Source organism: Canis aureus, chromosome 5 (genome assembly GCF_053574225.1).
Source record: "Canis aureus isolate CA01 chromosome 5, VMU_Caureus_v.1.0, whole genome shotgun sequence".
NCBI classification, from domain to species: Eukaryota; Metazoa; Chordata; class Mammalia; order Carnivora; family Canidae; genus Canis; species Canis aureus.
Genome location: NC_135615.1, coordinates 42,348,554 through 42,363,035, shown reverse-complemented (window position 1 = coordinate 42,363,035; position 14,482 = coordinate 42,348,554). Strand labels below are relative to the sequence as shown.

General features: G+C 39.5%; 1 protein-coding gene across 3 annotated transcripts in view; it reads right to left on the bottom strand.

The window, feature by feature from the left end:
• STK32A (serine/threonine kinase 32A) overlaps nt 1-14,482 on the bottom strand; it is a 127,905-nt gene that overhangs the window by 90,659 nt on the left and 22,764 nt on the right. For all 3 annotated transcript variants that reach the window (XM_077897782.1, XM_077897785.1, XM_077897783.1), the window contains one exon: nt 290-345. In XM_077897782.1, coding sequence (XP_077753908.1) covers nt 290-345 — 56 coding nt within the window. The remainder of the gene's footprint in view (nt 1-289; nt 346-14,482) is intronic.

Here is a 14,482-nt window from a genome sequence, read left to right as displayed (position 1 = left end):
GCATAACAGTTATTGAAGGTATGGGCACAATTGACAACTGAGTCCAAAATTCTAGAGTAGAGAGAAAGTCTTAAAATCTAGTGGGAATAAGTAGGCATGACATTGAAATAATTCTGAGAATAACAGGTGTTCATTACATCACACACCTCAAACTGTAGTGAAGATTTTACAAAATCCTCTCTGAATTACCATCATTCCTTGTGGTCCCAGGAACAGAATAATCTGAACATTATGATGCTGTTCCCTGAGCTACATAACCCTGCTAGTGGTTAATCATTTTGGTTCTCACCTTCCCAAAACTGCCTTTCCCAATGGCTCGCAAAATTTCGAAGTGGTCAAAGTTGACTGTAAAACAAACAAAGAACAATGTGAAGGATTATCAGTTGCTTTTAAGTTGCTAATGAATTAATAAAGATTGGGTGAAACCAGAGTGCCTTGTTTAAAACAACATTCCAGATGACTTTAAGATGTCCATTCATTCAAAAAAGAAAAAAAATAATAAATAAAATTTCCTGATTGAAAAAAGGATGCCCATTCATTCATTCATTCATTCAAAAAATATTTCTTAAACACTTCTTATTCATTAATCATAGTGCTTAGTACTGGGGAATATAGTAATAGCAAAGTAAAAATAGAATCTCTGCCTTTATGGAGACTGTAATCTAGTACAGGATCCATATATAGAGAGACACTTATAAATAATCATAAATTAATGGACAATTAAAACTCACTGAATGTTAAAGTGAGAAGTCATGGGGCTCTAAGAGCATGTAACGATGGATTTCTCGCAGGTGACAGTCAGGAGGAGCATCACTGAACACCGATGATTACAGAGAGATCTGGTCCCACAGAAACAAGACTGACCCTCCTAGATAAGAAAAACATACCTTCTACCCAGAAAGTGCTAATAAAGTTGTTTATTTAGTAAACGAAGTCAAGTGAATGACTTATTTTCCAAAATTCTTGCAGTTGGAGTTTCTTTAATCTATTAGATTATAAACTCAATGAGGGCAGAGATAATAGGTCCTTTTGTTCATCCTGGTTTCCCTCGCAACTCAGAAAATTCCTGGCTCGAGGTGGTTGAAAGCAAAACTCTTAACACTTCCCACAGAGCCTCACACAGTGATTTCCACATAGTTGCTTCTCAGCAAATAAATCAAACAAAGCTGTAAAGATACACAGGAACCTCAAAACAGTTGCTTCTTGTAAATATGAGCAGTGTGAACATGAGGATCTTCTAAGAAAGTGTTGTCCGAATGGGGTCAACTATAACTCCCCATTAAGGAGTTATAAAAGTAATTGGGTGGTATGAGAATTATCCAAAATTTAAACAAAGTAGAAAAAGTTAGAAAATTAATCAGAAATGTCTCAAACGTAGAGTAAAAGTAGTATTGCTTTGAAACCCTGTGTTAGTTTTACATATGTGTGCAGGTAGATATGGATTGGATCATGATAAGAAGTTTTTGGTATTTTTTTTTCATAGGTTGTAGTCAAAATAACTTGAAAGACACTTCTATCAATTTTCTCTTAACATTCAAACTGATATAACCTAACCAATGATTTCCTCACACTTATTACAGGAGGCACAGTTCTACATTATGCACCATAAAGGTGTCAAAAAATTGACCAGGATTTATTTGCAAGTCCAAGATTTAATCTTGAGCAGACCTGGTAACATTAACACAGTGATTTCTCCACTAGTAGCCTCGCCTAGAACGCTGTGACGACATTTTGAATCTTCAAGCATACAGCAAGTACCTAGAAAGCATGAAGTTCCTTTGTGATATTAATCCATTTCATGATTAATCTCTCTTTATAAGCCATTTTAGGCTTTAATGAAAATGATAAAAGATTAGATGCCAGGTTGCTAGTTCTACTAGGATAACTGTCTTAATTAGTGTCTGGTCCCAGAAACGCAATAGGACTAAAGCTTTAGAAAGAATGCATCTTATGCCTTTATTTCTAGTCAGTCAAAAAAGAAAGCAGACTCCAGTTCAATAACAAACTGTCTAAAATCACTTCTGAATATAATAATCAGCATGGGGAGAAAGCCAATGACAGATTAAAAGTGGCTAGAAAAAAAACCTCTCATTCCATCCTTTATTTATCTTTTAATTCCTGGGCAGTTAACATACAGGGTTATATTCATTTCAGGTGTACAATTTAGTGATTCAAAATTCCTACTTAATGCTCATCCCCTTCGCCTATTTCACCCATTCCCCCCATGGTAGCCATCAGTTTATTCACTAAAGTTAAGACTTTGTCTCTCTTAAGGTTAAGGTTTGTTTCTCTCTTTTTTCTCTTGTTCATTTGTTTTATTCCTAAAATTCCACATATGAGTGAAATCATATGGTATTTGTCTTTCTCTGACTGGCTTATGTCACTTAACATTATGCTCTTTAGATCCATCCATGTTGTTGCAAAGGGCAATATTTCATTCTTTTTTTTTTCTTTTCAAGATTTTATTTATTCATGAGACATACACACAGAGAAGCAGAGATATAGGCAGAGGCAGAAGCAGGCTCCCTATGGGGAGCCTGATGTGGGACTCAATCCCAGGACCCCAGGATCGTGCCCTGCGTTGAAGGCAGACACTCAACCATTGAGCCACCCAGGTGTCCCTTGCAATAATTCATTCCTTTATATGGCTGAGTAATAATCCATTGTATACATATACACCACATATTCTTTATCCATTCATCTATCATTGGGCTCTTGGGCTGCTTTCATAGTTTGGCTATCATAAATAATGCTGCAGTAAGCATAGGGGTGCATGTTATCCCTTTGAATTAGTGTCTTTCTCATCTCTTTGGTTAAGTTTATTCCTAGTATTTTATTATTTTTTTTGCAATTGTAATGGGATTTTTTCAATATCTCTTTCTGCGCTTCATTATAAATGTATAGAAATGCAATGGATTTCTGTACATTGATTTTGTATCCTGTGGCCTTACCAAATTTAATTATCAGTTCTAGTAGTTTTTATGGTGGAGTCCTCGGGGTTTTCTATATATAGCATCATGCCATCTGCAAATAGTGAAAGTTTTACTTCTTGCTTACCTTGGATGCCTTTTATTTCTTATTCTTGTCTGATTGCTGTGGCTAGGATTTCTGGTACTGCATTGAATAAGGGAGGTAAGAATGGACATCTTTGTCTTTCTCCTGATCTTAGAGGAGAAGCTCTCAGTTTTTCCCCATTGAGTATAATGTTAGCTGTGGGTTTTTCTTGATTATGTTCAGATATGTTGCCTGTAAACTTACTTTGTTGAGGGTTTTTATCACAAATGGATATTATACTTTGTCAATATCATGTCAGTTTGTTCTGCAACTGTTGAAGCAATCATATGGTTCTTATCCTTTCTCTTATTGATGTGATATATCATATTGATTTGTGAATATTGAGCCACCCTTGTATCCAGGGAATAAATCCTACTTGATTGTGGTGAATGAAATTTTAAAATATATCCTTGGATTCAGTTTGCTAATATTTTGTTGAGGATTTCTGCATCTATTTTCATCAGAGATACTGGCCTCACTTATTGGCCCTTCCTAAGTGTCCAGCAACAGGAGTAGTAGTTAAGAGGGAGGCTCATGGAAGAGGCAGTGAGACTTCATGACTCAGATAAAAAGGAGAAAGAGGTGAAGTCAGAATTATGGATTATTTTATCAACAGAAACCCATTTGTATTATACGTGTATAGGATTTACCAAAGGGGCTGGGTATCAAATAGCATATCCTCTGTACACTTAAACCTATGATCAACATGTATAATATTAACCAGCAGATTATTTATGGCCACAGGTCAAAATGGGTCTGCAGCCGTTGTTGTTTTGCCTATGAGCCAAGATAAAAAATATACAACCATATGAAAATCTGTAATATTTACCAGCTGGCTTTTTACAGAAAAGTGTGCCAGCCTCTGAGATGAGTCTTTGGAGACAGATCTCCTGAGTTCACATCCCAGCTCCTACAATTGATAGTTGTATAATCTTGGCAGTTTATTTCTATGCTTTGTTTCTTCATCTGTGAAGTGGGTATGGAAATAATAAATATCTCAACAGGTTTAGAGGAAGATGAAATGAGTTACCATACAGAAAGTACTTAGAATATGAACTGGAACTGACTACTTTTGGCTAGTATTCCTAATAGCACTTCTTAGGGGATAGCATAATTCAGACCCTCCCAGCCGATACCGCAGTTAAGTTGCTGTCACAGCACACGGGTATTACCAGTCAGCATGGAAGAAAATGGCACTTGTCAGTGTCACTTCTACACATTTGCCATTTTTGTAGTCAGTGGTGTGGTGTTCTTGCAGTGTTTCCTCCAATCTCTGAAGCAAAGTTAACCTTTATTGTGTCTACATTAAAAAAAATTATTTATTTATTCATGAGAGACACACACAGAGAGGCAGAGACATAGGCAGAGGGAGAAGCAGGCTCCCTGCGGGGAGCCCAATATGGAACTTGATCCCAGGACCCTGGCATCGTGACCTGAACCAAAGGCAGATGCTCAACCACTGAGCCACCCAAGTACCCTGACTTTTAGATTTTTCTATTTAGAATACTATACAGCCTGGTTCTCACTTCCACTGACAGAGCTGGCCTATGCATGTGGCCGAAGGAAGGACAGACAAGCTGCAAAGCTGAAACCTTCAATATCTTTCTTATCTGCTGTGGAGTCTTGCCTTCACATGGCTGCTCACCCCAGTCTTAGCAAACATCATGTCAGTACAGTGTCCCTAAGGTTGCCTAGAGGTGTATCAGGTTAATAGCCTGAGTTGAATGGCTCCTAATGTTATGATACTTCAGATAGTTTTAAAAATACTAAATATTGGGGCACCTGGGTGGCTCAATGATTGAGCATCTGCCTTTGGCTCAGGTTGTGATCCTCAGGTCCCGGGATTGAGTCCTGCATCGGGCTCCCTTTGCCTATATCTCTGCCTCTCTCTGTGTGTCTCTCATGAATAAATCAATAAAATATTTTTTAAAAAATAAAAGTACTAGGGACACCTGGGTGGCTCAGAGATTAAGTGTCTGCCTTTGGCTCAGGGTGTGATCTTGGGTCCGGGGATCGAGTCCCATGTCAGGCTCCCTGCATGGAGCCTGCTCCTCCCTCTGCCTGTGTCTCTGCCTGCTTCTCTCTCTCTCTGTGTCTCTTGTGAATAAATAAATAAAATCTTAAAAAAAATAAAAGTACTAAATATTATAAAAGGCGTATTTTTTAGTTTTTCTTTGGGGTAGGTCACATTCTCCACAAATCAACCAGACACAGAAATTCTTTTTTTTTTTTTTTAAGATTTATTATTTATTTATGATAGACATAGAGGGAGAAAGAGAGAGAGAGGCAGAGACACAGGCAGAGGGAGAAGCAGGCTCCATGCCAGGAGCCTGACGTGGGACTCGATCCCGAGACTCCAGGATCGCGCCCTGGGCCAAAGGCAGGCGCTAAACCGCTGAGCCACCCAGGGATCCCCAGACACAGAAATTCTATGCGCTTGAGGGATCTGTTTATGTGTGGCCTGGTGTGCATTTCATTTTTTTAAAGACTACTTATGTGACATAGAGAATGAGAGACAGAGAGAGAGAGAGAGAGAACATGAGCCAAGGGAAGGGCAGAGGGAGAAGGAGAGGGAGAAGCAGACTCCCTGCTGAGCAGGAAGCTGGATGCAGGGCTCAATCCCAGGACCCTGGCATCATGACCTAAACTGAAGGCAGACACTTAACCAACTGAGCCACCCAGGAGCCTGGTGTAGCTTTCATTTTTATGTCTCATTTTATCCTCACAACAACCTCACAGCCTATGTAGCTAGGGATGCTCGGATCAGAGAGATTAAATAATTTGCTGTGGGTGTCACTAGTAGAGTGACTAAATGACCCTGGCATTAGGTTCTGAAGACAGAGAGTGGGATGGAACCTTGGTTAGTCAAAACTGCACGTGAAAGTCCTCCAGAAATGTACTGCTTTGGAAACCAAAGGAGTCTTTCAAAAAGTCCAACATAGTCATCTCTTGCGTGAGCACCAGATGAAGCACATAAATTGCATTTCGGTGTTTTTGTATAGGAAACATTTAGACACTAAAACCACACTCAGCTCATTCGCAGACTCAAATTTATTAGTCACTTGGATAGTAAGACACCCGAGGGGACAGCTGGCTGACTGCTGTCACAAAACCACACCCGATGCTTGAGTGCAGAAGTGGGCAGAATCAGCCATCTGAGTCTGCTCAGTGGCTTCACGTAAACTCAGTACACACCTCTCTGATTCTGGACCTAAGCTCTTAGCCACTATTTCTATAGTCGTTTTAACGTTATTACCATGTATACACCCATCCCATAGGCAGAAGCAGGGGAAGCAAGGAGGGATTTGTCTCTCCTTTTAGAATCACAGGGGTCAAGTCAGCTTTCCCCAAGTCTTTCCCAAAAATTAGGCATGCTGATGATAGAATCCGGTGTTTGATGCTTTTTCTTTCCTTCGTTTTACTTCTCTTATCATCTCTCCTGTCTCAACATTCCGTGCAGTAAACAGAAGGAAAGGCAAGACTCTTCCTTAGGGCTTTTTATACCATCCTGACACTAGGCATTTGAGAGAATAGGAGGTAAAGCAGAACTCCTCTCCTTTTTTTCTATGATTGAGGTCAAAATATTTGGAAAATATTTTATCTTTTTCCTACTAAAAAAGATGATTCCAGCCTAAGTAAATACCAAATCATGACCCTATGCGCAACTATGGAGAACTGCACTTCTTGATGTTCATGTAAATCCTTCTATTGATGAGGAAACAAGGGCATCAGCTGTGTGTCCCCATCTGCAAAATGGTGCTGATCAAACTGGAATCACAGGTGGTTTAGAGGCTGAGGTGTGATGCACCTGTGATGCAGAAGTATAGTGGCCGGCTCACTCAAAACTAAAAATTACAAATGGTAAAGGACAATTATTCGAAGAAGGTTGAAAGTTCTTGCCATTCTGAATTTTTAGCTGCATTCCCAGAAGGCAGCTTCTTTTTAACAAATTCTGTGTATCCTTTAAGATAATTTTTCTGTATTTCTGTATGTATTCCCTTTTGATAGCAGTTGCAGCATACCATCATTCCTATAGGAACAGAGATTATAAGCTCTTTCTCTCTGTGAAGACAGAGTCACAAAAAAAAATATATAAGCTCTTTCTATATAATTATATTCTCACTGTTCCTTCATACATCACATGCAGATCTAGATCTAATTATTTTAAACAACTCTTTTTCATTACATTGTGTAGAATGTCCCATAAAATATTTGGCTTTTTGATGGATTTCAGAGATGGTTTAATTATCTGGTGTTACCTACAATTCTGGCCCAAACATCCTTGATCAGCTTTTGTGCAGAGGCTTGTAAGCTACCTTCATAAAAGCAGAAATGCTGCTAACAAAGAGTATGTGAAATTTCTAGTTTAACAGACACTGTACACTAGCCCTTCAGATATGTTGCACCAAATCTCCTCCAAGCCAATAGTGTGTACAAATACATTCTGTCCACCACCTTGCCAATACTCTCATGCCAACAGTCTTTGACCTGACAGGTGAAGAAAAACTTGAATTATTGATTTACTTTATATTTCTTTAATGATGAATAAGGCCTCATGTCATTGTATGTGTACTGTTTCCACAGAACTGCCTATTCATAGATATTTGCCAGTTTTTAATAAGTTATTTGTCTTTTTGCTTAGTGTGCTTAAAATGTTATATATGTTAAGTCTCCCTTTAACAAATCTCAGGAATATTTTATCCAGGCTCTCCATCTGGCTTTTGACTTTAAAATATTTATAATAGTGTAGAAGCTGAAGTGTTAAGTTTGTATATTATGTATTCAAATTTTATATGGTCAAATGTATCAATCTTTTCTTTTGTGTCCCTCTGGGTTTATGTCTTTACAAGAAAGGCATTTTTTTCTTCAAGACTGTTAAAGGCATGTATTATATTTGGACCAAGCATTGTTATCCTGCTGTTTTAGTTTTTGCAACGTTTTTTTTTTTTAGAATAAATAATGTTGTACTATTTAAGGTACATAGAATTTGAAGGTTCCCAAATAATGAGGTTTCCAAAAAGTACTTCTTAAATTGAAAGCTAAAACAATTGATAATTTCCTTGTTTGCAGCCATGCCAGTGTGATTATTAAGAAGTGAATGCCTTGGGATCCCTGGGTGGCGCAGCGGTTTGGCGCCTGCCTTTGGCCCAGGGCGCGATCCTGGAGACCTAGGATCGAATCCCACATCGGGCTCCCAGTGCATGGAGCCTGCTTCTCCCTCTGCCTATGTCTCTGCCTCTCTCTCTCTCTCTCTCTATGTGACTATCATAAATAAATAAAAATTAAAAAAAAAAAAGAAGTGAATGCCTTTATTTTTATTTTTTTTAAAGATTTTATTTTATTTATTCATGGGAGACACAGAGAGAGAGGGAGGCAGAGACACAGGCAGAGGGAGAAGCAGGCTCCACGCAGAGAGCCTGACATGGGACTCTATCCTGGTCTCCAGAATCACATCCTGGGCCAAAGGCGGCGCTAAACCACTGAGCCATCCAGGGATCCCCCCAAGTGAATGTCTTTAAAGGGATTTTGGAGAATATCCTCATAAAGCAGCCTCTCTATATCTTGCTTATGCTGATTATTTATCTAGTTAATGTCTTTCATATATAGCACAATGTTAGATTCCAGTGCTGTTTGGCCCTAGCTGATAGCAAATTAAACCAGTACAGTCTCAATAAGTCCCAGAGTACCAAGAAAAATTCTTCAGAGAATAAGACTATATGTATCTAAAGAAAAAAAGTCAAGCCCAAATCAGGCCTGCTTTTTTGGTATGTTAATTTGATATATAAATGTGCTGCTTCAACATGTCACTGCTTCAGGCTCTGATTCTCTAAAAGCAAAGGTAACTCAATATGAAAGCAGTTACTGCGTAACTGGCTACCTGTCCCCCTTCTTCCCTCCAGTCCAGGAAGAACATATAGATTTGATTTTCTCCTCCAGTATAGCAGAAGGGACACTTAGGGGGAGTAAAGATGCAAACAGAAATTGCTCACTAACCTCAACTCTGCGTTCACTGACATTTACCGATGGCTGACTCAATTGAAGCCAGGCATTGTACTAAATGCTGGGGAGAGAAGCCAAGGCTGCCTTCCTTTATGGGGCCTATGGTCTAGTGACACAACAGAATCATTAATAAATGCTAATCTCTAACATTTATGTAAGGAATATCAGGCATTATTCTAAGCATGTTGCCTACACTATCTCAATTTTCCAACAGTGCTATGAAACAGTAGTACTATTATTGCCATTTTTTAAAGATGAGCAAACTACAGTGCAGAACAATTACACAATTTTGCCGAAGGCACAGAGTAGGCAAGGGGAGCATGGTGGAAGTCCCACTCAAGTGGACTCCGGAGATGTCCTCAAACATTCTCCATTACAGAGGCCCATGAAACATAAAAAATTGTGCCCAAGAAAGGAGGATGGATAGCACACAGTTAGGTTCTCCACAATGTCCACACCCCTACTTCTCTTTTTAGGTGAGATCTCTCTTTTTCACAGATTCCATCTCCCAACACCGGCCTCACCAAACACGTGGGTCACATATCTGTCACCCATCCTGTGCCACACCCCTAGCCAGAAAGTTCAGTCTGGGAGATGGGACAGGACCAGCATAGTTGTAATCTACATATTTACATTAATGTAGAACTTTCTGATGTGGAAAAGCATGCTTCTGCCTGTATCACAAGGCTTTCCCAACACAAGAACAAAATTTGCCGAATGTAAAAAAAAACAAACAAACAAACAAAAAAAAAGGCAGGTCAGTAGGCAGTAGGCCCAAGGGAATAAAGATGACACAGAATAAAGTAGTCACACAGGATAAATGGGGAACCCTGGTGGCATTAAAGTGTGTGGTTCGGTATTTATACAGGTCCTACTTTGGTTACTGATTAGGCTTCCCAAATATATGGCCAATAATTCAATTTTTCATTTTTACTTTTTTAGCAAAACTTATAAAGTTCCAACTAAAACAAGTACTACTACTGTAAGGAGATCCTCGTGTCATGGGATGTGCAGCAGGAACAGCTAACTTAGTCCAGCGGATGAAGTGAGACATCCTAGAGGACATGATTAAAAAGAGAAACGTGTTGCAAAAGGACTTACTCTTAATACTTTTTTTCTTTTTTTTTTAAAGAGACTTCCAATTTATTTATTTAAGAGAGAGAATGCACATGGGCACAAGCAGGAGGATGGGCAGAGGGAGAGGGAGAAGCAGACTCCCTGTTAAGCAGGGAGCCCCATGTGGGGCTCAATCCCAAGACCCCGGGATCACACCCTGAGCCAAAGGCAGGTGCTCAACTGACTGAACCACCCAGGTGCCCCTTAGTATTCTTGCCTATAGATTTTCTTCATGGTTATGCCTACATTGAATTGGAGTCTCAGAAAGATAATTTCCCAGGAAAAGAAATGAAATACATACATACATAATTGCAGTATAAAGAAATATATATGTATTGAGAGCCATGTATGGTTCCACAGCATTTCCCAGGTGCGTCTGCCCGTCAGTATCACCTAAAACACACTTCTAAAAATGTAGATTCACTGGTTGTTATACTGTATGTTGGCAAATTGAATTTAAATAAAATATATAAGTTAAAAAATGCAAATTCAGGAGCCTCAGCTGAATCAGACTCTGGGGGCTGACCCCGGGAATTTGTATTTTGATGTGGCTTCCCTGGGAGTTTTGATGGAAACTGCCTGGAGCCAGGCTGTGGGTCCTTATTTAGAACTGCTACTCTGTACAATAAAAGCCACAGGAGTTCTAAGGGAGGGCGGGGAGCAGCATCTTCAAACAGTAGAAGATAAGAGAGCTTCGGGGAGGGACACCGTTTTAGCTGGGCCTTGCAGAATGGGTAGGAGTTCAACAGCCCACCAAGCATTGGAGGACTGGGACACTGCACTTCCCAAGGAGGGTGAGGAGGTTCTCCATAGGTAGGTGTTGATTAATTAATTTTGTTTTAGTGGCCTTAAACTTCCTTTGCCCCCAACCCCATGAATGTGAAGCAAATAAAAAATGGTGTCTCTAAATAATTAATAGGCCTTTGTTTCCTGCACTGTACCACATCTTAGGCCAAAGTTGATAATTAAATGGATTATCTGTTCTGTGTATGCATGTTCAGGCACAGTCCAGACACTTTACCACCAAAACCTGTGAAGTGGTAATATTATTGCTACTTTACGGATGAGTTACAGAGACCTGAGAAAGTGATCTCCCAGGGTTGGGGCTTAGACTTGAACTTGTCTTTTTTGCGGATCCAAGTTTCATAATTTGAATCTTACAGGTAAGTCCTCAAAATTTTATGATCCTGTCCAGTGGTAAAGAGCATAAAACTGTGGGTTTGGGTTTGGGTGTACTACATACTAGCTGTGAACTTGTTAGTAAATTAGTTTACCTCTCTGGTCTTTATTTCTCCTGTATAAAATTGTGATCATATATAGTACCCTTTCTAAGAGTCCTATGAGGACTAGGTGAAATAAGCCATATCAAAGGTGCTTATCAAGTACTTTAGTAGAGAGTATAAGTTCAATAAATGTAGCATTATTGTTGCTGGTTTTGTTACGGTTACTAGATAAGCTACTTTGATACCAGCCCAGAGCATTGGTTTTTTTGCCACAACGTTAGGCAAAATGATGTTGAGAATTCACATGGGACAAACAGTGCCAAGAATGTAACCTCTGTGAAAGCAGACACGTTTGTCATTATATGCACATTGCCTAGACCTATGCTGGGCCTGTAGCAGGTGTGTTATGAATATTTACTAAGGGGAAGAAGGGGGCAATGATGTGCCATCATCAATGTTTTATAAAATGTGGATGGCTTTAGAAGAAAAAATTTAAATATCTTTTCCTTTATGTTGATTTCCTAACACATCATCATTTACAGTAGGTAACTCCTAGAAATGTCTTACCAGCAACTTATTATCAAAATGCTTTTTAATGAGACAGGCAGTAAAGTCAGTCTCCACTTGAATGTTGAGGTCTCTCTGCAGACATTGGATTTACATGTTAAACCTCAAGAACTGACTTCCTCAGTCTTTGAGCTCAGAAGTACTGAGACCTGCCATTCTCCACCTTGTCAACTTTACAACAACCGACTGTCCTAAGTGAGGACGTGGTTGGTAACCTCCCAGCAGCTGGACGATAATTAACAGCAGGAGTCAGAGGCTACCTGCGTGATCCTTGAACAGAAGTACAAGTGTCTCACTATGGTACCAGCAAGGGGCCCACACAAAACTACAGACTCCCACATCATCCTCAGAACACAGAAGGGACCAGTCCCTCTTCTAAATTCTGCTGTCACTATGCCCATTTTTTAGAGTGGATACTGCATGGTCTGCCAAGAAAGGAAGTAAAAAGACAGAAAAAAATGGAACCTCTGGGTTCTTCCAGTTTATTTTGCAGTCTTCCATTAATCAGATGAATGTTTAGTCATCACGCTATGTTCCCAGATGGAGGCAGTCACAAAGAAAAGGTCACGTGTACCCTTTTCACTCAGGCGCAGCAAAGTGGGAAAGAAGCTAAAGTCACTTCTCCAGAAGCTGGAGCTGTTAGCAAGTCATATCAACAATGACCTGTTGAGCATCTATGTGCCCAGGACTCCGCTAGGTCCTTGGAAAAATTAAATCATACCCTCAGGAACTGGAGTATGACTCACTCAGCAGCATTCGTGAGAACAGAAATCCTGTGTAATCAAATACCCCTCATCTCATTTGCATTTTATTTTCCTATAGTACCTTAGGAATCCAGTCTTGCACCTTTCTTGAGTTAGATGGGCATAAATAAATAGATAGGCAAATAATGTACACAGATGAAAGTGATCCAGTGTTGATGTTTGGTGTGGAAAGAAGCTTGGTGGATCTTCAGAGAGGGAAGAGAATATTGCGGCATGGCAGTTTTGCTCCTTTTTATTTTTTTAAGATTTCATTTATTTTTTTGAAAGAGAGAGGGCGAGCAAGAACGAGAGCACAAGTAGGGGTAGGCGTGGGGGGCAGGAGGCAGAGGGAGAAGCACACTCACTGCTGAGCAGGGAGCCTGATGCCAGACTCTATCCCAGGACCTTGAGACCATGATCTGAGCCGGAGGCAGATGCTTAACCAACTGAGTGACCCAGGTGCCGCTGCTTGGTTTTTAATGGATATTTTGATCAATGATAAAAAAACTATTTGAGTCAGAACTGCATTGGAATCCTAGCTCCACCACTTACAAGATGAACGGAATTTGGAAGTTCACCTGACATTTCTGAACTTGAGTTCTCTGTTCACAAAGAAAATTATTTTTATATAAAACTAATGTGATTTTGGTATTAAAAACACAGAACTAATCACAGAACCAAGTGGAAAGAAGAAAAAATAATTTAAAGATAATCATGAAGTAATATTTTTATTAATTTTTCTTTAAAAAACTTATAATTTTATCAAAATTAGGAATTTCTCTCTCTCTCTCTCTCTCTCTCTCTCTCTCTCCATTTCTACAGTTTGGGGAGTCAATGAGTTCTAAAGGTTTATTATAAACCACTGATTTTAGTCCTCTGACACCCTTGTCTCACTCTGCAATCTCTCCTGGCCAAGAGCTAACACTTATACCTCTTTGAGCTAATAAATTTGCTAGTTCTTACCTTACCTTCTAAATGGCATATTTTTTTTTCCTTTTCAGTTTTAGGCATTGCTTATTAAATCTCCAAGATGGCAGGTGAGGATTAGCTCCCCTTCCAGCTCTTGGGGGTCTCACCCCAACATGAGCCCATCTTTCCAATGTAGCTATATTTGATAGAATAATTTCAATTAGATCACCATTCAGTATTTCCATTATCATGAGTATGGAAATGGTACCTAGCATCTAGATCATAAACTCCATGATTAATTTTCCTTTCTTGCACAGTTTTTGCTTTCCCTGTAGTTAATAATAGTGTTGTTTACACACATACTCATTTTCCTATATCCTTTTCCCTAAATCAATTTCCAACTCTTCTCCAGTTGTTTAAATTCCCCTTCAATGTGTTCATGAGCATTGATCCCATTGCCAGCGTCCTGAAAATGGCTCTCCCAGAGCCCTCTGACCTAACTGCATCTGGGCTGGTGATCTTACTGCATGGCTGTCATGGTGGGCTCCCCTTGACCATCATCTTAGGGATCTCCTTCGCTCCTCTACAGTGATGGATTGCCTGCTTATTGCATGCACCATCTTCCACCTTCTTGTTTTACTCCATTGTTTTTGTGGAGTGAATCCTCTAATAGCTTTGTAAGAAAGACTGCATGGGAGGTTAATTTTTGAATACTTGCATATATGAAAAATATTTTATTCTACTCACACTCAATTGAGAACTCAGCTGACTATTGAATTCTAAGTTGGAAATCATCTTCCTTCAGAATTTTGAAGGCACTGCTCTCCTTAATTTCTAGCTTTTTGTGTCACTGCTGAGAAGTCTAAAGCT